The sequence below is a fragment of the Prionailurus bengalensis genome, chromosome F2 (genome assembly GCF_016509475.1).
Source record: "Prionailurus bengalensis isolate Pbe53 chromosome F2, Fcat_Pben_1.1_paternal_pri, whole genome shotgun sequence".
Taxonomy (NCBI): Eukaryota; Metazoa; Chordata; class Mammalia; order Carnivora; family Felidae; genus Prionailurus; species Prionailurus bengalensis.
The window spans coordinates 62,645,542-62,668,683 of NC_057353.1; the positions used below are offsets into that span (position 1 = coordinate 62,645,542).

The following is a 23,142-nucleotide window of genomic DNA, read 5'->3' on the forward strand; positions in this document are numbered from 1 at the left end:
CTAGTAAGATATAATAAGCAGGAGAAAGATACTACAAAGGAGAATCCAAAGAGCAAACACACGTAGATCAGCGAGAGTAAATGAAGGTGTCAATGGCAGGCAGAAGTCAGATTTTCCACAGTGGCTAGGAAAGCCAGCTGAACCTCTGTGGGACAGAATTTACACATCCACAACAAGGATTATTCTGTATTGCTACCAGCTATCTACAACGTACGGAGTTGTAAAAACAGCTCCGTGGAATTAGATAGCCCCAAATGGTGTGCTATTGACGAGGCACAGTTTTTCACAGAAGCCCAATTTTTTCCCTGCACAGACCACTGACTGTCTTATTTATTTCTGTATTCCCCAAACCCGGGACAAGGTAGATGCTCCATAAATACCTGTAAATGGATAAATGTCTACTATGTATCAGGCGTTAAGCTAGGCCCTTCACGAGCATCGTTCCATTTAATTCTCCCGACAACTCTTAAAATATTTATTCTCATTTCACTGATGAAAAACTAACTCGTGTAATATTGTATAGCTCTTACTTGTCAAAGGTTGGGGGTGGAGGACAAGCAGGGAGGATCACACTCAGGTCTGTGAAAGCCCTCTTTTCTTGTTTCCGTTTAATATATGTCCTTTTTATTTGCCATCGCTGTACCATCTGCCTCTAAATTAAGGGACTGTTTATATGTTATACTGGTATAACACACTTGCTTGATAAGCATGATATTGGAGACCCACCCTTTAAGAAAAAGCAAAGGAACAGCAACACTCAAGAGGATCTAGGCATAAATAAGAGACAGGTGAGCATTTTTGTTGCAGCCTTGCAGATGAGCACAGGATATTTACCAGCCTAGACTACCCTCACCCTGCCACCCCCGGTTGCTCATTTCCCAGTTTTCAGGATAATAAAGACAGACGAATTCAACACCGTTTATATGTGTGTTGTTTTCACCAAAATCAGAACAGCACTGAGGAGAACAGCAGCAGCTATTCAGAACAGAAGCAGCATTCAATGCATGCTTCCCAGGACCATGAACTCCTTTCACAGCAACACTATGAGGCAGGTACTGGTACCATCCTCTTTTTGCAGATAAAGAAAGCTGAAGGGCACCAGTGACCTTCACAAGATGACACAACACAGCTGCAGCTCTGGGCTTCTACCCGGCACCTGTCAGCACTGCCGGCCCTCACCCTCAGTAGTCCACTGTTTTTTGGGGGCTGGCGACATTTGCTCTGTTACCATAGGTCTTAATTTTTCACAGACCTCTCTGTCCTGCTTATCATAGCCTAGTCTCCAAGGGCACGGAGATCCCCACAGCCTCCAGCATCCTAGGGCTGGTCACCGCGGGCCAGCTGCAGTCCCGTCTATTATCTGACCACTTGGCGCCTGCGATCATTCAGGTATTTCACATTCATATTTGGAGAGGCGAGGCCCAGAGAACAGGGGAAGAGAGTGGCTTTCTGAGGCCTCATAGGTGAATGTCAAAAAGATGTGGGCCAAAAGTTAATGTGAAATCATTCTCTCTGTCCCCTGAGTCCCCAATAATTTTCTGCTTTCCTTTCTTGCCTGAAAAAAGGCTGCCCTTAGAATGAAGAGTATGTTTTTAGACATATCCAGATGAGTCTTGACATGATAGCAAAATGCTGACATGTAGAAGGTGTCAAGAAATGGCCAACTTAGTAGTTTATTTAATATTATTTCATTTAGTTTTCATAACAACTCTTGCGGACAGGTAGTATTATCTTTATTTTGGAGATGAAGAGGGAGGTTAAATAACTCAACCAGCTAAAGCAGCTTGCCTGGGATTTCAAGAAGGTTGTGGTTTACCAGTATCAGTGGCATTTCATGGAGACCAAATGTGCCACCAGAAGCAATGACAGGTGTATCTCATGTCCACACCCTCTTTCTTCAAGTCACTTAGCAGAAAGCCTTGGGAAGTGGTACCATTGACTTGGAGCACTGAAGCATGGGACCTTTACTTCTAAGGGATGTAATGCCCCTCCCTGAAAAACCATTATAAATGCCTCCCTTCCCTCAAGGGTATCCCATAATGCCCGCCCATAATAAAAGATAACACTACTTTCAAACAAGATCACGAAAAAGGCTTTGCCTTTACTCTATCACACAGGCATTAAGAAACATTAAGCACACATTTTGGGATGAAGGCGACCATAATCAGCCAAATGGTTACTAACTGATTACTTAAGGGGTGGAAAAAAGGACTCTGAGATGCTCTTGTATTGTTAAGGGAGGGCCAAAGAAAAAACAATTTGACACTTGGAATCTAAGCTAAGTTCTGACAGTGCCTTCAGAATTTCAGGAATTTCACCTAAAAAGCCATTTTATTCTACTTGGGGGTGGGGGGGAAGCAAAGTGAATTAATTAAGTACAATTTTAACACTTCACTCTCTGTTAACTACTCAGCCTGAGCTACACTTGGGTGTGCTCCTTAAATATTAAAACATTACCAATTTGGTCAGAAGGAATCTAGGAAAATCCAGCTCAGGATTTGAAAAATATTCTTTAGGGGCACCTAGGTGGCTCAATCAGTTAAGCGTCTGCCTTTGGCTCAGGTCATGATCTCACAGTTCATGAGATCGAGCCCTGCATCAGGCTCTGTGCTGACATCTCAGAGCCTGGAGCCTGCTTAGGATTCTGTGTCTCCCTCTCTCTGCCCCTCCCTCGCTTGCGCTCTGTCTCTCAAAAATAAACATAAAAAAAAAAAAAAGAAAAGAAAAATGTTCTTTAGTATTAGAAACCTTTTTTCCAAATGAAGTTTTTCGTATAATTCAAACACGTAAAACAGATATAAAGGGAGCTGGTTTAGTTGACACACTTATCTCTACCCAAAGCACACCCCATCCCATTGGCAACCTTTAGCGCACCCAAGGGCTCCATGGAACACACTTTGAAAACCACCCAGTTTGGAAAGAGGCTTGGTATTCACAGTGCTGGGCTACTCAAGATCAAGTCACTTTCCCACTAGAGGATAGTCTTCTCTTGGAAAAGGGGAAGGATCTGGACTAGAATCGGGACTCCTCAACACGTTTTTCCTCTGAAGCACAGTTTTGGTGCACAGAGCATGTTTTTCAGTCCTGTGTTTCATCACAGTGTTTGCAACAGGAGAGGGACAAGGGGAGGGACGCGGCCCATATTCATGCAGACCCTCAGGGTGGGAGGGGAACACAGGGGAAGTGTGAAGATGCCCTTGTTCTGATGGGCTCCCACGGCGGGCCCTATCGGCTTCTTCTCACCCAGCCTGTTCTCCAATCGAGAGACAGGATCCTAAGGGCTTTTACAGTTCATTATACTGTCATGGTTTCTGCTTCCAAGTGTCTCTTGACCTTCAAATATAATACTCAGAGCCCCTTGATGTAAATGGAATCTTCATTTGTGCTTTGAAGGTATTCATCTCAGGGACTGTAAGTTAGTATTATCATATTCACCTCAGAATTTTCCTGTTTAGAAATCTTTCCTACTTAGAACATCAAATACTGATCCCACAAACCTAGATACTTTGGAAGACTTCCTTCCTTTCTTTTCTCTAGGATTGGTACACATTTTCTCTAGAGTCCCCCACCCACCCCCTTAGCTTGACTCCCACATACTTGTACTGAACCTGCAGAATCCAAGCTTCTCTAGAACTTCTTATGCTTATTCAGTAGCATAGTTTGCATGGGTCTGGAATCCATTCTCCTTTTAAAGTAAGCAAACCCATGCCAGAAAATTTCAGCAGGGAGATGCAGTTCATTGTAAGGGTATGGGAAAGGCCACCGTGATGGGGAGAGAAAGAGGGAGTAAAATATTTTGGATGCCGCATACTTTACCAGTTATGTCATGCTGTTTGAATGACTCACTGTAGATCTGATACTGATTCGGACAATGTTTCTTCAACCACTTGCAGACATCCTGCTGAGTCCACAGAGCCACTGGTTTTGACAGCTTCACTGTAGCCGACTATAAATGAAGAAGGAAAAGGTTAATGTCAGCCCCATGTCCAGAAAGGCACTACTGTTAGAAGTCCTAGAGGGTGTGGTCAAGGCTACCGGCTGGAATCCCTGAAGGTAAGTATCTGGCTCTTTTCCTCCTAACCTCTATAGACCTTTTCCACACCCATGAAAACCAGAAGAAAAGGTCTAGGTGGAAAAGGCCATGGAAATTATACTTATTCTCAAGTTATCATCTCCACTGGAAAAAGTCCCCAGGAAGTAGTGTTTTCTGACAAACACTTCAACAGTAAGACAATGCTGTTGCTAAGCATTTAATTAAATTTTAGGGGTGAAATAGCTGCCCCCAAGTGGCCTTTCTTTGTAGTCCACAAAAGTGTCCATTTTGAGATCTCTAGGGTCTAGTGCAACACTAGCCCTGGCAGGCGCTAATAATTATTTCAGGAACGAATGTTATTGGATTTAGATGCCTACGTACTAAAGAGTGCACACTGGCCTGGGAGTGGTCCTGTAAAGTCTAGGAATTAGTTATGCCACAGCGGGGAAGCAAAAAGTCAATTCTGCCAGCATGTGGAGAATGGTAATAAGATAATGGGGTGGCTAAACCTGATGTAGAAGCCAACTAATTAAGGCCTTTTACTGCTCAACAGATCTTTCAGGAAGGGGTTTATGAAACAAAACAAAGGTGTGTTAGGACCTAGCCTTTGACAGAATTAATTCATTCATCAATTAATGTGCATCAGCTCTGTGCCAGATGCCCATCTTCCTCATGGATCCTAACAACTTGGCTGGGACAAGATGAAAGCTTAGTTTTTAAAAAATTTTTATCAGTATTTGTCAAAAATCTAGGATTGTAATATAGAAAAATCTTTAAAGGATATTGGGCAGCACCCAGACCTGGTCAATGTCATTGACCTTCTCACTAGGGATCATTCACTTTTACTTCTCTTTCAATCTTTCAGATTAAGGCAAAAAGAGAGCCTCAATTTTGTAGGACTGTGATTTAATATCTTTCGAATACCTGCTAACATTTCTGACAAAGAGGGCATGCTTTGCCATTACAACCTTCATCAGAAAGCAACACACCTAGCGACTGTTCAATTTTATTTTTATTATATTTAAGGTTACTTTTGTATTATGGCAAATAAAGGCAAAAAATTTTTATTTTCAGTAGTAATATCTAGTTTGCTTTTATTTATTTTTAGTGTTTATTTGTGTGTGTGTGTGTGTGACAGAGAGAGAGAGAGAGAGACAGACAGAGAGAGAGAGAGAGAGAGAGAGAGAGAGAGAGAGAGAGAGAGAGAGGAAATATGAATCTGAAGCAGGTTCCAGGCTCTGAGCTGTCAGCACAGAGCCCAACGTGGGACTCAAACCCACGATCTGAGAGATCATGACCTGAGTCACTCAACTGACTGAGCCACCCAGGTGCCCCTAGTTTGCTTTTAAAACAAATTTGAGTTTAAAAACCGTTGGTCAATTAAAAAAATGAAGGGAATGAACAGTGATATAGATGGTAACAAGATACTAACAGAAGTCACATGCACGTGATTCACACTTGTGAAACACAGTGCTCAGGTGTTTCTTTTTTCTGTTAGTATATTTCCAATAGGATTCTTTGGGCCATGACTTACAAAATCATCACAAGCAATAGTTTTTACTTTATGCTAATTTATTTTATAATTTTTTCTTTCACTCTTATTGTGGTAGATTATATTTCTCAAGGATGACTTTATACATGTACATATATACACATCCGTACACATATATCTGTTCTTTATTCATTGTACTTGATATTCCTACACTGATATTTGGGGTTGATGTTCTTTTTCCTTGAATTTTGGCAAGGTCTGTAGTGGTTCTGGCCAGTGGAGCACAGTGGAATTGATTGACTTCTAAGGCAAGGTCACCAAAAAGATACAACTTCTGCCTGGCTCATCCTCTTTGGCATTCAGCTTTGGAACCCAGCCACATGCTGTGGGGAAGCTCAGACCACGTGAAGAGATGATGTGTAGAAATTTTGGCCAATCCCCAAACTGATGTTTCAGCTGACAGCCAGCACCAACCAACCATCAGACAATGAGTCAACAAGTTGCAGATGATTCCAGCCATCAGTCTTTGAATCTTCCAGCTGAGGCTCCCAGACACCAGGATGCAGAGACAAGCCATCCCTGCTGTGCCCCGAGTGAATTCCTGACTCGCGTAATCCATGAGCATCATAAACCATTGTCTGTCATCACGAAGTTAAGGTACCATGTTCTATAATGCTGGTAACAATTACAATACTAAGTTATATGCTGGTGAGGATGTGTTACAACTGTGCTCTCAGAATGCCCTGCATTTAAGAGATGCTATGCAGCCATGATGAATAAGTGAATGGATTAATGAAATGAACCCAGCAGTGAATTTCAAGCATAGCGTTTTGCTGCTTTCCACCAACTGTGTCTTGCTCCCACGTGGCTTCTAGTCAAACGTGTCAGCCTCTTCCTTCCACACCCCATATCCCTGAGTCACAGGCTGCCCACCATGGTCCCTCTAAGCTCCGTATGCACCTGTATCAATTGTTCTAATTTTGATGAGCGAGGAGGGCCTCTGGGGGCGTTGGTGCAAATGAGTTAATGTTTTGTTGTTTGGTTTCTTATTTGCTTGTCATTCCCTCTTTTCCTTTCCATGATAAGGAAACTAGAATTTTGGCTCTTTTAGCTAGAAATGCACTACCATCATGTTTTACAAGTCTGAATCTGGCTCCTTCCTGCTCTAAAAATTTTTCTTCAGATTAACTGAATGAGTTCATAACTGACACATCATTACCCTGAAACCCTTTACAAGTTTACTGCAGGTAAAGCTAATCACATCTCTTGAAAACTCCTATAAACCAATTATAGGACAGCTGTAAATTAGGAAGGGAAAGACAAGAGGGTGAAGTTGCTTATATATCAATATGCTAAATTTCCGGGAAGAGCACCTTTAACTTGCTCATTTCTTAGGAAACAGAGGCCCCTTGGCACAAAGTAAAGCCCCCTCAACTGGGCTTCAGGTCGAGATTAACCCATACATGCCAAGTGAACTCAGGATGCATCCCCATCAGCCCCCAAGTATGCTTTTGTTACAAATTATCCCTTTGTCATAAATTTGGGTGTTCTGAGGCTAACATGCAAGGAGGTGCCTTGCTTTTCCTTCAGAATATACTCTTATTAAGCAGTAATTTGGTATCACTTGCTTGGACGGCAATACACTCAATGCTTTAGGCACAGATTTTTAAGACTGCAGGAACCTACATGGATCTGCCTCCATGTCAACTGGCATAAATAAAATGGGGAGGGATAAAGATTCCTATCATTGGGCAATTGCTTGTCTCTTCTTAATCTGATAGTGATAAAAGCACTGGCCCCATTTATTAGCCAATTCTTAGTCTTGGCTTTATTATGGAATTATTAATTTGCCACACATTAGTTGGTTAAGAGCTATAAAGACTCCACTTCCCTCAGTATCCAGCTGCTTATGGATTCTCAGAGCCGACTTCATTTTTTCTGCCTGAACTGCTCTTTGCACAGCACCCGGGTGAACTTCAGTCACTTCTCCCATCACGATTACCCCATCCCCAGTAGCAACCAAATTTTGGAAGTGAATGCCATAACCTAACTCTTTTAAAGAGCTTACACTTCCATGTGTCATTTGGAACAACAATGAGCATATGTCAAACCCATGTCAATCTACTTACTGCATCGTCCCACTGGGAGGTACAGAGTTGTCAAACCTAATAGCTCCATAGTGATGTTTCAAGCGCCCTCCTTTGCTCTGCTATTCTCACAGCTTACATGCAACTCCAGCCCCAAATTTTCTGATATGTTGTTTCCCTCTCCCCACCCCCGGTGGGAGCCAAATCCAAAACAGTTCACAAAACAAATCAATAGTATTTCATATTTATTAGAAATAGTAATTAAAAAAAAAAACCCGAAACACCTATCCTGCCGAAAGGCAAGCATTAAAAAAAACATTTGCCCTAGTTCCCTTTCTCTGGGCTCTGGTCTACCATACCATTCTCCAGGATTTACAGCCCTGGTGCTGATTTTAGTTAGTTTTGTTGCCCTGAAAGGAGCCAGAGGCAGTTTGTTATCTTAACTGCAAGCATTGTGATACCAAACAGAATTCCAGGCATTTCCTCTCCGAATTGGTCCTGACTTTTCTGTAGAGATGCTGAAAGTGCACTTCAGACACTTTTAGGGTCTATTTTACAAGGAGGCCTCACTTGATGCGAAAGACACATCCCTGAGGGAAAATCTGTTTGCAAATTACTTTTGGCAAATGATTCCTCACCTTTATTCAACAATTTCAGTCTATAGTTCTGGTTTGTGCTAAAATGGAGAAAACTCTTCAGTTTTAAGTTCTTTAAGGTAAACTGGAAGCTTTTCTAAGTTACAAAATAATTAAATGCTTTAAAGAAGAAGCTTGATAGTGAAAGAACATATTACAAAATGCTTTTCAAGTTAAATTTTGTCATTTGATTATCCCTCAACTTACTTGTTTTTTGTTTTTTTTTTTTTTCAACGTTTATTTATTTTTGGGACAGAGAGAGACAGAGCATGAACAGGGGAGGGGCACAGAGAGAGGGAGACACAGAATCAGAAACAGGCTCCAGGCTCTGAGCCATCAGCCCAGAGCCTGACGCGGGGCTCGAACTCACGGACCGCGAGATCGTGACCTGGCTGAAGTCGGACGCTTAACCGACTGCGCCACCCAGGCGCCCCGTCAACTTACTTGTTTTGTAATATAAAATCTCTTTAATTTACTAGGTTTTGATTTATAAGAGAACACTACAACCTAAAGCTCCCAATGGTTGTATACACTTAACTAGGAAAGCTTACACAAGGCCGAGCGGGGAAAAAGTAGGCAACACGTAGATTGCTGATATGTACTGGCAGGTCGGAGTGACTGTTGTGCCCAAATATCAGCAAGTGGCAAACACATCTGCAGCATCTCATTATAAACAGGTGTTTGCAAGCTCTCAACATTGCCTCTTCTCTTAACCAGCCTGCAGTGATTTTCCTTTAGATGCTGGTCTCCTCTTTCGTTGGTTTAACCACTGTGTAATCTTACTCAAGACTGGAAAAAGGAATGACAAGGTGGAGGGGAAGGACAAGCATATACAACAAGCCATTTGCGTCTCCTTTAACAGCTTCTGAAGCTCATTCACCCCCAAAATGGATCCATGGGCTAGTTCACAGAATCCTTGGCTCTGAATGAATTGATTTTCAAGTACTAATAATGCCCTCTTCCGGCGCCTTAACTCTTTCATGCAAGGAGCTGGTTAGAAAGTCGTAACGGTTATCTCTTCTATCCTGTTCACAGTGTAGCTTCTGAACTCCACTTGGTCACTTTCTTAGGTTTAAACGAAAACGTGATGAATGAACCTCTTAAATTTCATGCTTCTCAATGAGAAGGCATCTCACTGCTGGAAAGTTTACAGTAAAATCTCTTAGATAAATGCAAGATAAATATATGTCGTGTTATTTCACATTTTTCTGTCTTTAACCATTGCTTTAACATCACCTCAACCATTCAGTGCTTCCTCGTTTCCAGTGTTTGTCTCTTCTAACCAGTGTAGCATCCCTCAGTAGCAGTAATGGGTGAGCAACTTTAGGAATTTTTCCAAGTAAACAGAGTGGCATTATTAGTTTCTCCATCTGTTCTTCACATGGTATCTGCTTTAGACCTTTCGATTTCCAGTCTCCTCCACAGGGCATGGTAGCTTGTTAATATTTCCTTCAAAAGGCAGTATCTCAAAAGCACTGACTACAAAAAGAAACACAGTATTGAAACCCAAACTTACCTACCTTCCGTCCTTTCTTTTGCAAAGTCAGATCATTGGCTTACACTGAACTTAGCGGAAATCTACAGTTTTGGGTCTTCTTCAAATTAACTTCTGTCAAAGTAGGGGTTCTCCTTTCCTGAAAGTAGATTCTTAAGAACTTCAACTTTATTTTGCAGGTTTCAGTGCATCATCGGGAATCCTTATTAACCAGTGTATTGGTTGTTCTCCCATATTTGCACCATCCCTGTAGACACAAGCCCTTTGAGGTGCTCAAAAACTTTTAAGATTATAATAGGATCCTACGATTAAAAGTTTGAGAACCATTGTTCTAAGACATCATTATAGTAGTGTCATTAAAATAAAAAAAAATTGACCTGATATAATTTTCCCCTTAATTTGCCCATATTGAATTTTAGTGATGGCTTTTTTCATTCCTAAATCCTCAGAACTACAGCCTCACAGGAACTGAAATTTTGGAGGACTCTACATAGCCAGTAGGTTCAAGTTTAAACCTAAGGCAAGAATCCAATCCACTTTAACACATCTAAAACAGTGGAGAGTAAACCAGGGCTATGATAAATATATCAAGATACACATGTGTGTTAACTTCTTGGATAAAGACCAATGTTAATCCCCTAATGGAAAATAATTACCATTCTCTTTTTTTAGAGCTATACAAAATTTGGAAAAACAATGATCTAGGTTCAAGATTCTCCCTGAAAATTTGCAGCATCAGCAAAAGCACCTGTGAAAATGGTTATTCCACTGCTAATAAGCTCTAATAGGTTAAAATGTTATTTTTGTATTGGGGTGCCTGGCTCAGTTGGTGAGGTGTGTGACTCTTGATCTCAGGGTTGTGAGTTTGAGCCCCATGTTGGGTGTCGAGATTACTTAAAAATAAAGTCTTCAAAAAAATTTTTTTTTGTGTGTTGAAGTCAAAGTCAGGCTTCTATGCTCTCACTGATTGTGAGTCCTGCCTTTTCAGTAATGCAAGACAAGTCTCCTTACCACCCAATGCACTGATTTCCATTTCACACATCATACTGGTACTCTCCACTGGGTATCTTGCTTTATTATTTTTTTTAACCATGGTATTTGCTGATGAATCCCAAATTATATTTTCAGCCCAGTCTTCTCTCCCCAAACTAAGAAATTATATATACCATCCATGACCTCACAATTTCATCTGCAGATCTAGTAAACATTTCAAATTCATCATGTCCAAAACTGACCTCCTGTCCTTCTTCTCAAAACTACACTTCTCACCTCCTCTAAGAGAAGCTTTATACTTCATGTTGCCATAGCTCCAAATCTTAAAATCACCATACACTCCTTTCTCTTGTATTCTACACTGAATCTATTGGCAAAACCAAGAGGTCTACCTTTAACTACATCCAGACCCCAATCTCCTTTCATCACCCACACTGACTGCTACAATTTTGATCAAAAACACAATCATACCACACCTAGCCTACTTCATCTAGGTGAGATGCACCTAACAGATCATTCTGTTTTTCCCTTGTTTTAAATCTTTGAAATGGCTTGCAAAGCCTCAAGCCATCTGGCAACCCAGTATCTCTGATGGACTCCTTTGCTACCTTTATATACTGCGCCCACTACCCTCACCTTAATGCTGCTGCGTATAAGTGCCAACTCTCCTCAGTTCGTATGTTGCTTGAGAGGCTCCTCTCCCCGACAGTGACAGTGCTAATTCCCTCCCTTCTTTCAAACCTTTGCTCAAGTTCTACCTCCTCAGTAAGTCTTACCCTGATCTTCCTATTTAAAAATGCAACCCTCTTCCCTCTGGCACTTCTGATACTTATTACACTGCTCCAGTGTTTCCTTCTCAAGAGCAAGCATCATCTACGGTACTATGTAGCTCACTTATTTCGTCTGTTATCATCCTCATCTGTCTCTTCCCACCTGCCTGCCATCTCCACAAAGGCAGGGATCTTTTTTATTTCATGAAGAGTCCCAAACTTTAGAACAGTACCTGGCACACAGCAGGCACTCAATAATTATTTGTTGAACGAATGAAGAACTGTCTGGTCCGTCATCATATATCACAGCTCCTATATCCTTGAGTGTCAGAAAGATGATTCAAGTCCCAGCTGTGCTCTTGACATTCCCAGGTTAGAACTACAACAGCCTTTTCTCCAATTAGATTTCTCTTACACTGAGCCAAATATGCAGAGACATTCTAGCAGTATAATTCTTAGCAAGACAGCTCACATTTCTGATTCTCGATTTTTCTTTTCCGATTGACACAGAGAGTGATGTAACGAAACAAGGTTGGCATTTGGAATCATGCGGACCTAGACTGAAGGTTAGTTGTGGCATTCACTAGCACGGTGACCTTGGGCAGGTCACTGAACCTTTCTAAACATGTCCCTCAGTACACTGAAAATAAAACGTAGCTTGTCATTTGTGGAAATAAGAAATAGTTTACTCAAAGCACTTTAAAGGTGCCTGTCACATACTATGTGTTCAGGAAAGTGTATCTTCTAATCTCTCGCATGTCAGTGATATGCTGCCCTGCTGGAATTTGCAAGCCTCGCTGGGGAAGCAGCCATGCAATACAGCAGACAGAGGTGATCCCTGGAGTCCAGCTGACCCGAGCCAAGTTGCAGGCATTGGGAGGTGGTGGTAAGGTTAGTGAACTCAAAGGAAGATAGCTGAAGGAAAGGAGAAGTATTAAAAGGCACCAGTAAAAATGGCATGCTTAGGAACAAGAAATGAGAAAATGTAGGAAAAAAGAAGAAACCTGGAGAGGCAAAGATACCAAATTAGGAGAGTCAAAGGGATGGTCGCCTTACTCAAATCTGCTTTGCTGCAGCCAAAAAGCATCACTTCGTGTTTTCCCATGATAGGTCATGCCAGTGGTTTCCCTGACACTCAGAACCAGCTCTTCCCTGTCTCCAGGAACAGTCATGCACAACATGTCCCAATGCCATGCCAAAGATACTGTCTGGACTCCCCAGGCACCTGATGGAACTATATATAAAGGCGCACCATCGAGATGCATACGCTCTACTGCTCACAAGCTGTGAGGTGGATGCCTGTATGTCATGCTGGTGAAGATCTGATTTCCAAATGCATGCTGCTGGGCATAAGAGATTCTAACATTAAAACCTCACGGAGGGGTAAACAGGCATGCGCAGGCAGTCAATAGGAAACGAGATGTCTGTGGCATCCCGGATGGCTGTTTATCAAGGCCTGTTCTTCCTGTAAGCCCAGAGTGTTGTGCTTGTTAAGAGAAACGTGGAGGGAGAGGATCACACTGTACTTGGTGTCTGCTCCATCTCAGTACAGAGGAAAGCCCACTGCTCACCTGCCCAAATGTGCACACCCTATGGGAGGTGCTGTGCTGCAAGGTACAAAGGCACACATATGCTCTGAGCATGTGCCTGATAGAGCAAAACCCCGTGCGGATGTTGGATGAGTGAAAGCATGCTAAAACAAAAAGGAATGTAAGGACCAGAAAATGTTCATGCGTTCATATTTCTAGGACAATTCCTTTGGAGTAACAATGTGGTGGATTGATACCAAAATGTCCTAAGTACAAAACGACTCTCTGAATACAGCTGGAGGTCCATTAGGCACAAGGTGGCATGTTTCTCCAAGTCTTGAGTCTGGGGGTGGGGGTGGGGATGGAAGGGGAGCAGTGTGACCTGCTTTGATCAAAAGTTCAAGGCACAGGTGATGATGGGCCAGGTCTGAGGGGAGTTCTCGAGAGGTCTTTGGGGCTTGTGCATGCTTTCTTGCTCCTGTGAAATCATTGTAAGAACATGCCTGGCCAAGTCTGACCATTTCAGGCTTGGTAACATGATAGAAGAGCTTATTATGTCATTCCAGACAGAACATTAGATTCAATTTTATAACAGCATATAGGAAGAATTGTTCTAAGCAGTTTAGATAAACCATCTTTAATCATCCCAACAGCCTATAAAGTAGTTATTGCTTTCATCTGACAGAAGAACAGGCATAGGACATTGAAGTAACTCATGGAAGATCACACTGCTGGTGAACTTCAGAGCTGCATTCAGTCCACATCTGCAATAATTCCAAAGTCTATGCTTATTCCATGACATCACTCTAGTTTGATGAACATATGAGAAAAAATGAGGCTCATGAGGTCACTCTGGCTTCCTGGTCATAGGGGAAAAAAAGACATGAGCCACCTTATTGAAGTTCCTAGTGCTAGTTTGCTTCCTTAATTGAATCAATTAAGATCAATCTGTCAAAAGCAATCCTGCCTTTGTCCTAACCTGGGTATGCCTAGGGTAGAGCTAGGATCCACACCAGTCATCAGTCCCTCAGGGTTCTTTCCACTCTCTTCATTATGGGCAGCAGCACATTGTCTGCTCTATACAAGAAGGCAGGACTAATCACAGTCTCTCAATTACATCACCAGCAAAACGTGAACCATCTTACAAAGCTGTTGTAAAGGTAAAATGAAAATTAAAAGGCTGAGTAGTGCTTTGGATCATTTTACAGAAAAGAGAGGGCTGATGGTTCTTGGGAAGTTGGGGCTACCATACTGTTGACACTCAGAAAACAAAGGCACTAAGAAAATACAGTTCCAGTTGTATTTAACAGGGCAGGGACACTGGGGTTTGGAGAGCCTAAAAACTCTAGACTCTGTTAGGGTAGAAGTCAGTCTGTGCAAAGCTTCCAATTAGTGCGTTTGGGTTTTAAAAGTTAAGCCTAGGGGCGCCTGGGTGGCGTAGTCGGTTAAGCGTCCGACTTCAGCCAGGTCACGATCTCGCGGTCCGTGAGTTCGAGCCCCGCGTCGGACTCTGGGCTGATGGCTCAGAGCCTGGAGCCTGTTTCCGATTCTGTGTCTCCCTCTCTCTCTGCCCCTCCCCCGTTTATGCTCTCTCTCTCTGTCCCAAAAATAAATAAACGTTGGGAAAAAAAATTAAAAAAAAAAAAAGAAGAAAAAAAAATAAAAGTTAAGCCTACATAAAGGGCAGCTACTCTCCAGTTCCATGTGACTTCTTGGTGGCAAAACAATTTGTCCCTATGTTCAATTCGGCCAAATAACAGTTCAATGGGGGTTGTTATGTACCGAAAGTTTGTAACCTCCAAAATATGTATGTTGAAGCCCTAACCCCCTGATGTGACTGTATTTGGAGTTTGGGTCCTTATGAAAGTAATTAAGGTTAAATGAGGTCACCTAGTGGGGTCTTGACTCCATAAGACTGGCATCCTTATATAAGGAGAGACACAAGAAGGCTCTCCCTCCATCTTGTGAGCACATGGGAAGAAGGCACCTATCTGTAAGCCAGGAAGAGAGCACTCAACAGAATTTGACCATATTGGGACCTTGATCTTGAAATTCCAGCCTCCAAAACTGACAAAATACATTTCTGTTATTTAAGCCCCCTAGTTTATGGTACTTTATTACAGCAGCCCAAGCTAATACAGGGCCAAACTCTGGTTCAGAGAAACTGGTGAACTTGCAAAATAGTCTGACAATCTACAATTGATAGAACTTGGAAAATTTTACTACATACGCTTAATAAAGAAGAGGATAAAATGGAAGGGAGATAAATTATAAGACAACAGAAGAAAATTTCTTTATACATTTACATTTACTTTTCAAATACTTTTATGCAATTAAAGGAAATCTTAACCTAGGATTGATCTCCTTAACACAATTACATATTTATAAACTGTCTTCCCAGAATCCATGTCCCTGCACATGTCTTTATGGCCACATGACCCTTGTAACAAAAAAAATTCTATATCCTTATTTAACAATTTAAATAACTTTTATGCTTCTATAATCATCCTATCTATCCCTAATCTTCTTGCTATCAAAGAAAGCATGCACAGAGTTTAAAAAAAAAATTGAAACAAAGGATGTAGAGTAAAAAACACCAGTCTCTTGTCCCATTTTTCTCACTGGAAACGATTATTTCTTCAAAGCAGCATGCACATTATGATCAAACTCAAACCTGTCCCTTTTTTCCAACCCTAGCTGCACATGAAGGTTTCTCTCCTCAGTCTCCTTAATTGGTCAGACTTAGAGAATTAATTATCTTTGGATACTCTTAAGAGAATGATCAGGATTTGGCACATATATGCTAGCTTCCTTAATCAGGATGATTAATTTTAGTTCTTAATTGGTTATTTTTTGACCCTTAATATACTTAAATCTGTATGATTTTTCCAAATAAGGACTCGTCTTTGTTTTCATTCCTCTTTTGTAATCGATCATCTCCTTCCATGTTCCACCTTCTGTCATTTGCACTATTATTTTTATATTGTCAAGGATAGCAGCACATATTTTCTATCTCTATCAGATCTGCTATGTCATATGGATTGATTCAAAGTTAAAAAATCAATAAGTAGCATTTACTATATTGTGACTGTAAAAATACTGTTCAGATGCTGGGCCAATTATTCTAGCTTTCATTATTTTTTCTTGTATAACATCCTCAGCTGTCCAATGTCATATCCGTTCAGAATCTCAAAGAAGTTTCCTAAGACAAAAATCAAATAGACTTTTTCTTACATTCCATCAATTGCTTCAATTCATGCCACCATTTAGTTTGCTTTCCCCTCATGTCATTCATACTTTTCTTTTATATTAGAGGTCAGTAAACTATGGCCTGGACCAAATCTGGCCCACTGCATATTTTTATACGGTCAACAGGCTAATTATAATGTTTTTTATATTTTAAATGGCTGGAAAAGATCAAAAGAATAATATTTTGTAATGTGTAAAAATCATATGCCACTCAAACTTCAGTGTTCATAAAGTTTTACTGGAACACAGCCTTGCTCATTTGCTTTTATGCTGCAAAGCCAGAGTGAAGGGTTGTGACTGAGACCAAATAACTGCTCACAGAACTTAAAATATTTACTACCTGGTTCTTTATGCAAAAAGGTTGCCTACCCCTCTTCCACATGGTCGGACACGTTCTCAATTTCATCTGCCAAATCATCTACTAAATTGTAAAATTCCAAAATTGTGTTTTAATTTCCAGGAAATGTCTTTTTCTCTGATGTGTTCCTTTTTCAAAGCATCTGGGGATTTTTTTTTCCAGTGGATGCAATATTGTTTTGAATTTCTTTGAGGATACTAATTAACATTTTTTTAAAAGGAGGGTTGGTATTTCTCAAATGTTCTCAATGTGCATATTTGATTTTATCTGTAAGTTAAATATCTGGTTTACAGATTTATCAATTAAAAAAAAAAACAAACAAAAACTAGGCAATAGAGACCAGACTTGGATTTCTTGTGCATCTGAACTGGGCTTGTTGCCCGAGTGGCCTGTTACTCAGAATGCTTCCCAAATGCCACAACGAAGAGGACATCACTCTGGAGAGCGGATATACAAATATGCTCCAATTCAACCTAGACACTTAAAACTTTTTAGAAACAGACTCCCCCCTCCCCCCAACACACAATCATCTGGCCAGTGGGATCTGTTCCTACAAGCAGAAGGCAAGGCAAAGACTGATTGACATTTTTTACTTGATCCCCATTTTATTTAAAAAAATTTTTAAGTTTATTTACTTTGAAGGAGAGAGAGAGAAAGTGCACATGCATGCAGGGGAGGGGTAGAAAGAGAGGGAGAGACAAAGAATCCCCAGCAGGTGCCACGTTGTCAGTGGGGAGCCTGATGCGGGACTGGAACTCACAAACTGACCCAAGCTGAAGTCAAACGCTTAACTCACTGAGCCACCCAGGTGCCCCGATCCCCATGTTATATCCTGTTTCTCACTCCTGTCCCCAAGTCTAGAGCCTCTTGGAGATTTTATCTTCAAATCTACTGATGTCTTCTCTTCCGTTCTCATTGTTACTACCATCTTATATTTCTTTACTACTTTCAAATGGTGTTCAGTGGATGAGGAAATAGACACCTGTGCTGTCATCTTGTATGTGCAATCTCCACATTTATTTTTTAAGTTGTTACCATGATATATTTTATCCATACAAAAGAACATATTTCCATATTCATGCACATACTTGTATTCCACTGAAAAGCTAATGTCTTGCTCATTCCTCTACTAGTAGACATTTATGTTGTTTCCAGTTTTTTGCCACTAGTTTGAAAACCCTAACCTCCCTGTCCCCACTTCTGTCTCATTCCATTTCTCTGTCCTCTTCAAGAACATCTTGAAAGAATTGCCGGAGGTCATCTGTTTCAGCACTGGGTCATGTCACTTTAGTTGGCTTCCTTTCCTGCTCTTCACCAAGCATCCTCCTGCCACGGCCGCTGAAGCACCAGAGCTGCTAGTTCTGACAACACTTCTTCCAATGTCACCCTTCCCTTCACGTGGCCGCTTAGTAACATCTGACACAAGGAGACTCACTTTATTCTTGAAGTACTTTCTTCTCGATTCCATGTATCTCACTCGAATGGTTTTCTTTCTTCCTCATTAGCTACCTTTTTGTTGCCAGGTTCTTCCCTTCTGATCAAACCCTAAATAGTGTGCTTTGGGGTTTAGCCCTGGTACCCCTTCTAGTCTCTATATTCTCTCCTGTGGTAACTTCAAGTCCCTTTGTCTTTAGATCCTGTCAATAAGTCAATGATGTTCAAATTCATACCCCTCCCTCAATAGATCTCTGTAATTTGACTCATTTATGCAAGGTGCTTACCCGATAGCTCACTCAGACATCCAGTAGGACTTTCAAACATAACATGTTCCAAAACAGAATTCTGATTTCCCTCAATTCTGTTCTACTATAAGTGTTTCCACATCTTGGTAGATACTGACCAAAAGCCCAATAATCTTTTCATCCTTAGTTTTCCCTCGCCTTTTCCTAATACACAAATACATCCGTCCATATAACCCGTATAGAACTGTTGTCTGCAAGGAAAAGGTGTCCAGGATCCCAACACTGATCACCACCTTTACCACTTCCAACCCAGTTCAAAAGGCAATGATTTCTCACCGAGACTCCAGCAAAACTCTCCTGCCCAAATCCCCAACTTCCACACTTGCCACCTATAATCTACTATCCGTAGCTTCAGAGTAAAATTTTAAATATGTAGGTCTCATTGAGTCCTTTACGGTCTTTTTCCACTTATAATAAAATCCAAATTCCATCCTCCAGTCTGTAAGGCCCTTTCTTCATACGTCTCTGACTCTTCTTTGCCTTGGTTTTAATGTTCCAAGACTAAGACATGGATCCTATCCTACTTTAGCTTGAATGAATGAAAGCTAGCTCTTCTCTCACATGTCCTCATGACTAGCTTTGGCTTGTCATTCACATCTCAGTTTAAATGTCATTTCTTCAGGGCTATCTTTCCTTAGCATAAGATAGTAATGGTTCCCCGTTGATGTTTTTAACTCCTTATAGCCTTATTATTATCTGATAGTTTTACATTTACTTATTACTACAATATTCCCTACAACTAGCACCTACATACAAAATAACTATTCTTTAACGAATGAACTATAAAGCAAATACAGTAAATCTCTATCGTCTGGACTGATTTCTTGATGATAGGATACATCAATTCTAGAAAATGACAGAATCATTTTTCACCTTATGTTTTTCATAGCTTTAAAAAATCTTTCCTAGCTTAAAAAAAATACTTTAGAATCACAGCAACATTCAGTGGGAGGTACAGAGCTTTTCCACCTACTTCTGCCCCAAATACTGTCTCCCTCATTATCGATACAACAAATGTACCTCTCTGGTGGGGAATAAGTGATGAACCTACACTGACACATCATTATTACCCAAAGTTCATAGTTTATGTTAGGGTTCACACTCAATATTGCACATTCTAACAATCTGGACAAATGCATATGACATGTATCCACTATTATAGTGTCATAAAGAGTAATTTCGCTGCCATAAAAATCCTCTGTGCTCGGGAAATTCATCCATCCTTCCTCTCTAACCCCTGAGAACCACAGATATTTTTACTGTCTGCATAATTTTGCCTATTCCAGAAGGCCACACAGAGTTACACAGTATGCAGCTTTTTCAGATTGGTTTCTTCCACTTAGTGATATGCATTTAGGTTTCCTCCGTGTCTTTTCCTGGCTTCATAGCTCATTTCTTTTTAGCGCTGAATCCATATTCCATTGCCTACATGTACCGCAGATTATTACTTTTTAATTGTACTTTATTTTTTTTTTTATTTGAGTAGAGTTGACACAGTGTTAGTTTCAGGTGTTCAACATAGTGATTGGACAAGTTGGTACATTATGCTATGCTCACAAATGTAGCTACCATTTGTCCCAATACATTGCTATTATGATATCATTGACTATATTCCTTATGCTGAGCCTTTTATTCCTGTGACTTATTCATTCCATAACTGGAAGCCTATATCTCCCTTTCCCCTTCGTCCATTTTTCCCATCCCCCCCTTCCTTTAGCAAACATCAGTTTGGTCTCTGTATTTATAGGTCTAATTTGGTTTTTTGGTTTATTTCTGTTTTTTAGATTCCACTTATCAGTGAAATCATATGGAATTTGTCTTTTTCAGGTTGACTTACTTCACCTAGAATACTACCCTCTGGGTCTATTCATGTTCTCTCAAGTGGAATAATATCATTTTTTATGATGGCTGTGCGATATCCCATTTTGTATGTATACCACGTCTTCCTTATCCATTCACCTACTGATGGACACTTAGGTTGATTCCATATTTTGGCTATTGTAAATAATGCTGCAATAAACATTTCATTTTCTTTGGACAAATATCCAATAGCAAAATTACTGGATCATATGGTATTTCTATTTATAATTTTTTGAGGAACCTCCATAATGTTTTCCATAGTGGCTATACCAATTTACATTCCCATCAACAGTGCACAATGGTTCCTTTTCCTCCATACCCTCCCCAAAATTTGTTATTTCTGTCTTTTTGATTTTAGCCATTCTAACAGGTATAAGGTGATCTCTCATTGTGGTTTTGATTTGCACTGCCCTGATGATGAGTGATGTTAAGCACCTTTTCACACGTCTGTGGGCCATCAATAGGTAATTGAAAAAATGTCTCTTCAGGTCCTCTGAACATTTTTTAACTGGACTGTTTAGTGTTTTTGTTGTTGTGTTGGTTTGTTGGTTTTTTCTGATGCTGAGTTGTGGTATACCAACCCCCAAACGTATATATCATTTCCAAATATCTTCCCATTCACTAGATTGCTTTTTTGTTTTGTTGATGGTTTCCATTGCCGTGCAAAAGCTTTTTATTTTGATGCAGTCCCAATAACTTATTTTTGCTTTTGTTTTCCTTGCCTTAGGAAACATATCTAGAAAACATTGCTATGGCAGATATTAGAGAAATTAGTGCCTGTGTTCTCTTCTAGAATTTTTATGGTAACACAGTTTTTAAAAACCCATTTACCTTCTAAAGGACATATTGGTTGTTTTCAAGTTTTGGCAATAGAAACATCCATGTGCAAGTTTCTGTGTGGACAGAAGTTTTCAACTCCTTTGGGAATATACTAACACTGGTGATTGTTAGATTATATGGTAAAAGTATTTTTATTTTTCTAAGAAACTGTCCAACTGTCTTCCACAATAGCTGTACCACTTTGCATTCCATGATCAACAACGGAATTTCCTGTTGCTCCACATTCTCAAAAACATTTGGTATTATCAGTGTCGAATTTTTTGGCCATTTTAATGGCTATATAATGGTATCTTGTTATTTCAATTTTTATTTTCCTGATGGCATAATATGGAACATCCTCTCATATACTTATTGCCATCTGTGTATGTCATTTACTGGGGTGTCTGTCCATGTCTTTGGTCTAATTTTTGATAGGGTTGTTTTCCTATTGTTGAGTTATAACAGTTCCCAGTATATTATGAATAATGGCTCTTCACTTGATATGTGTTTTGCAAATATTTTTTCCCAGGTGGTGACTTGTCTCATTCTATTGATGGTGTATTTCACACAGCAGAAAGTTTTAATTTTAATGAACTCTAATTTATCAATTACTGCTCACATGGATCATGTCTTTAGTGTGTCCTATCTAAAAAGTCATAGGCAAATCCAAGATCATCTGGCTTGTCTCTTGTTAACTTCTAGGAATTTTATGATTTTGAATTTTACATTTAGGTTTGTGATCCATTTTGAGTTAATTTTTGCAAAGAATATAAAGTTTTAGTTTTTTTTTTTTTTTTTTTTTTTTTTTGCATGTGGATGCCGAGATGTTCCACAATTTGTTGAATAGACTACCTTGTCTCCATTGTATTGCCCTTACTTCTTTGTCAGTGATCAGTTAATTATATTCATGTAATTCTATTTCTGGGCTCACCATTCTGTTTCACTGATCTTTTGTCTATTCATTCACCAATACCACTCTGTCTTGATTACTAAAACTTTATAGTAAATCTTGGATTAGGGTAGGGTCAGTCTTCCAACTTTATTGTTCTTCAATACTGCATTGGCTATTCTGGGTCTTTTGCCTCTCTCTCTAAACTATAAAATCTGTTTGCCAATATCCACTAAATAACCTGCTGGGATTTTGACTGACATTGTACTGAATCTACATATCAAAGTTAGAAAGAACATCTTGACGATATCAAGTCTTCCTACCCAAGAACATGGAATATCTCTGCTTAGTCTTCTTTGATTTCTTTTTTTTTTTTTTTTAATTTTTTTTCAACTTTTTTTTTTTTTTTTTTTTTAAATTTTTGGGACAGAGAGAGACAGAGCATGAACTGGGGAGGGACAGAGAGAGAGGGAGACACAGAATCGGAAACAGGCTCCAGGCTCCGAGCCATCAGCCCAGAGCCTGACGCGGGGCTCAAACTCACGGACCGCGAGATCGTGACCTGGCTGAAGTCGGACGCTCAACCGACTGCGCCACCCAGGCGCCCCTCTTCTTTGATTTCTTGATCAGAGTTTTATAGTTTTCCTCATATAGATCTTGTACTTATTTTGTTAGATTTAACCTAAGCATATAATTTTGGGGGGTGCTAATATAAATAGTATATAGTGTTTTTAATTTCATACTCCACTTGTTTATTGTTGGTATATAAGAAATTGACTTTCGTATATTAACCTTGTATCCTGCAACCTTGTTATAATGCATTACTAGTCCCAGAAAATTTTGGGGGCTCAATTATTTTGAACTTCTACATCATTTTCACTCATGATATCTGTCAATAAAAACAGCATTTCTTCTTTTTAATCTGCATCCCTTTTACTTCCTTTTCTTACTTCATTAGTTAGGACTTCCAGTATGATGTTGAAAGACAGTGGCAAGAGAGACTTGTCTTTTTCCTCATCTTAGTGGGAAAGCTTTGAGTTTCTCACTTTTAAGTATATTAAATGTAGATGCTTTTGTAGATATTCTTGATCAAGTTGAGAAAGTTCCCTGTTTTCAAAGTTTGGTGAGAAGTTTTATCATAAATGGGAATTGAATTTTGTCAAATGCTTTTTCTACATCTATTGATATGAT

At 40.0% G+C, this 23,142-nt stretch overlaps 1 protein-coding gene across 2 annotated transcripts in view; it reads right to left on the reverse strand.

Annotated features, from left to right (window-relative positions):
* The window catches only part of SAMD12 (sterile alpha motif domain containing 12), a 387,717-nt gene that overhangs the window by 216,508 nt on the left and 148,067 nt on the right, over nt 1–23,142 (reverse strand). For both annotated transcript variants that reach the window (XM_043601633.1, XM_043601632.1), the window contains exon 3: nt 3,817–3,946. In XM_043601633.1, coding sequence (XP_043457568.1) covers nt 3,817–3,946 — 130 coding nt within the window. The remainder of the gene's footprint in view (nt 1–3,816; nt 3,947–23,142) is intronic.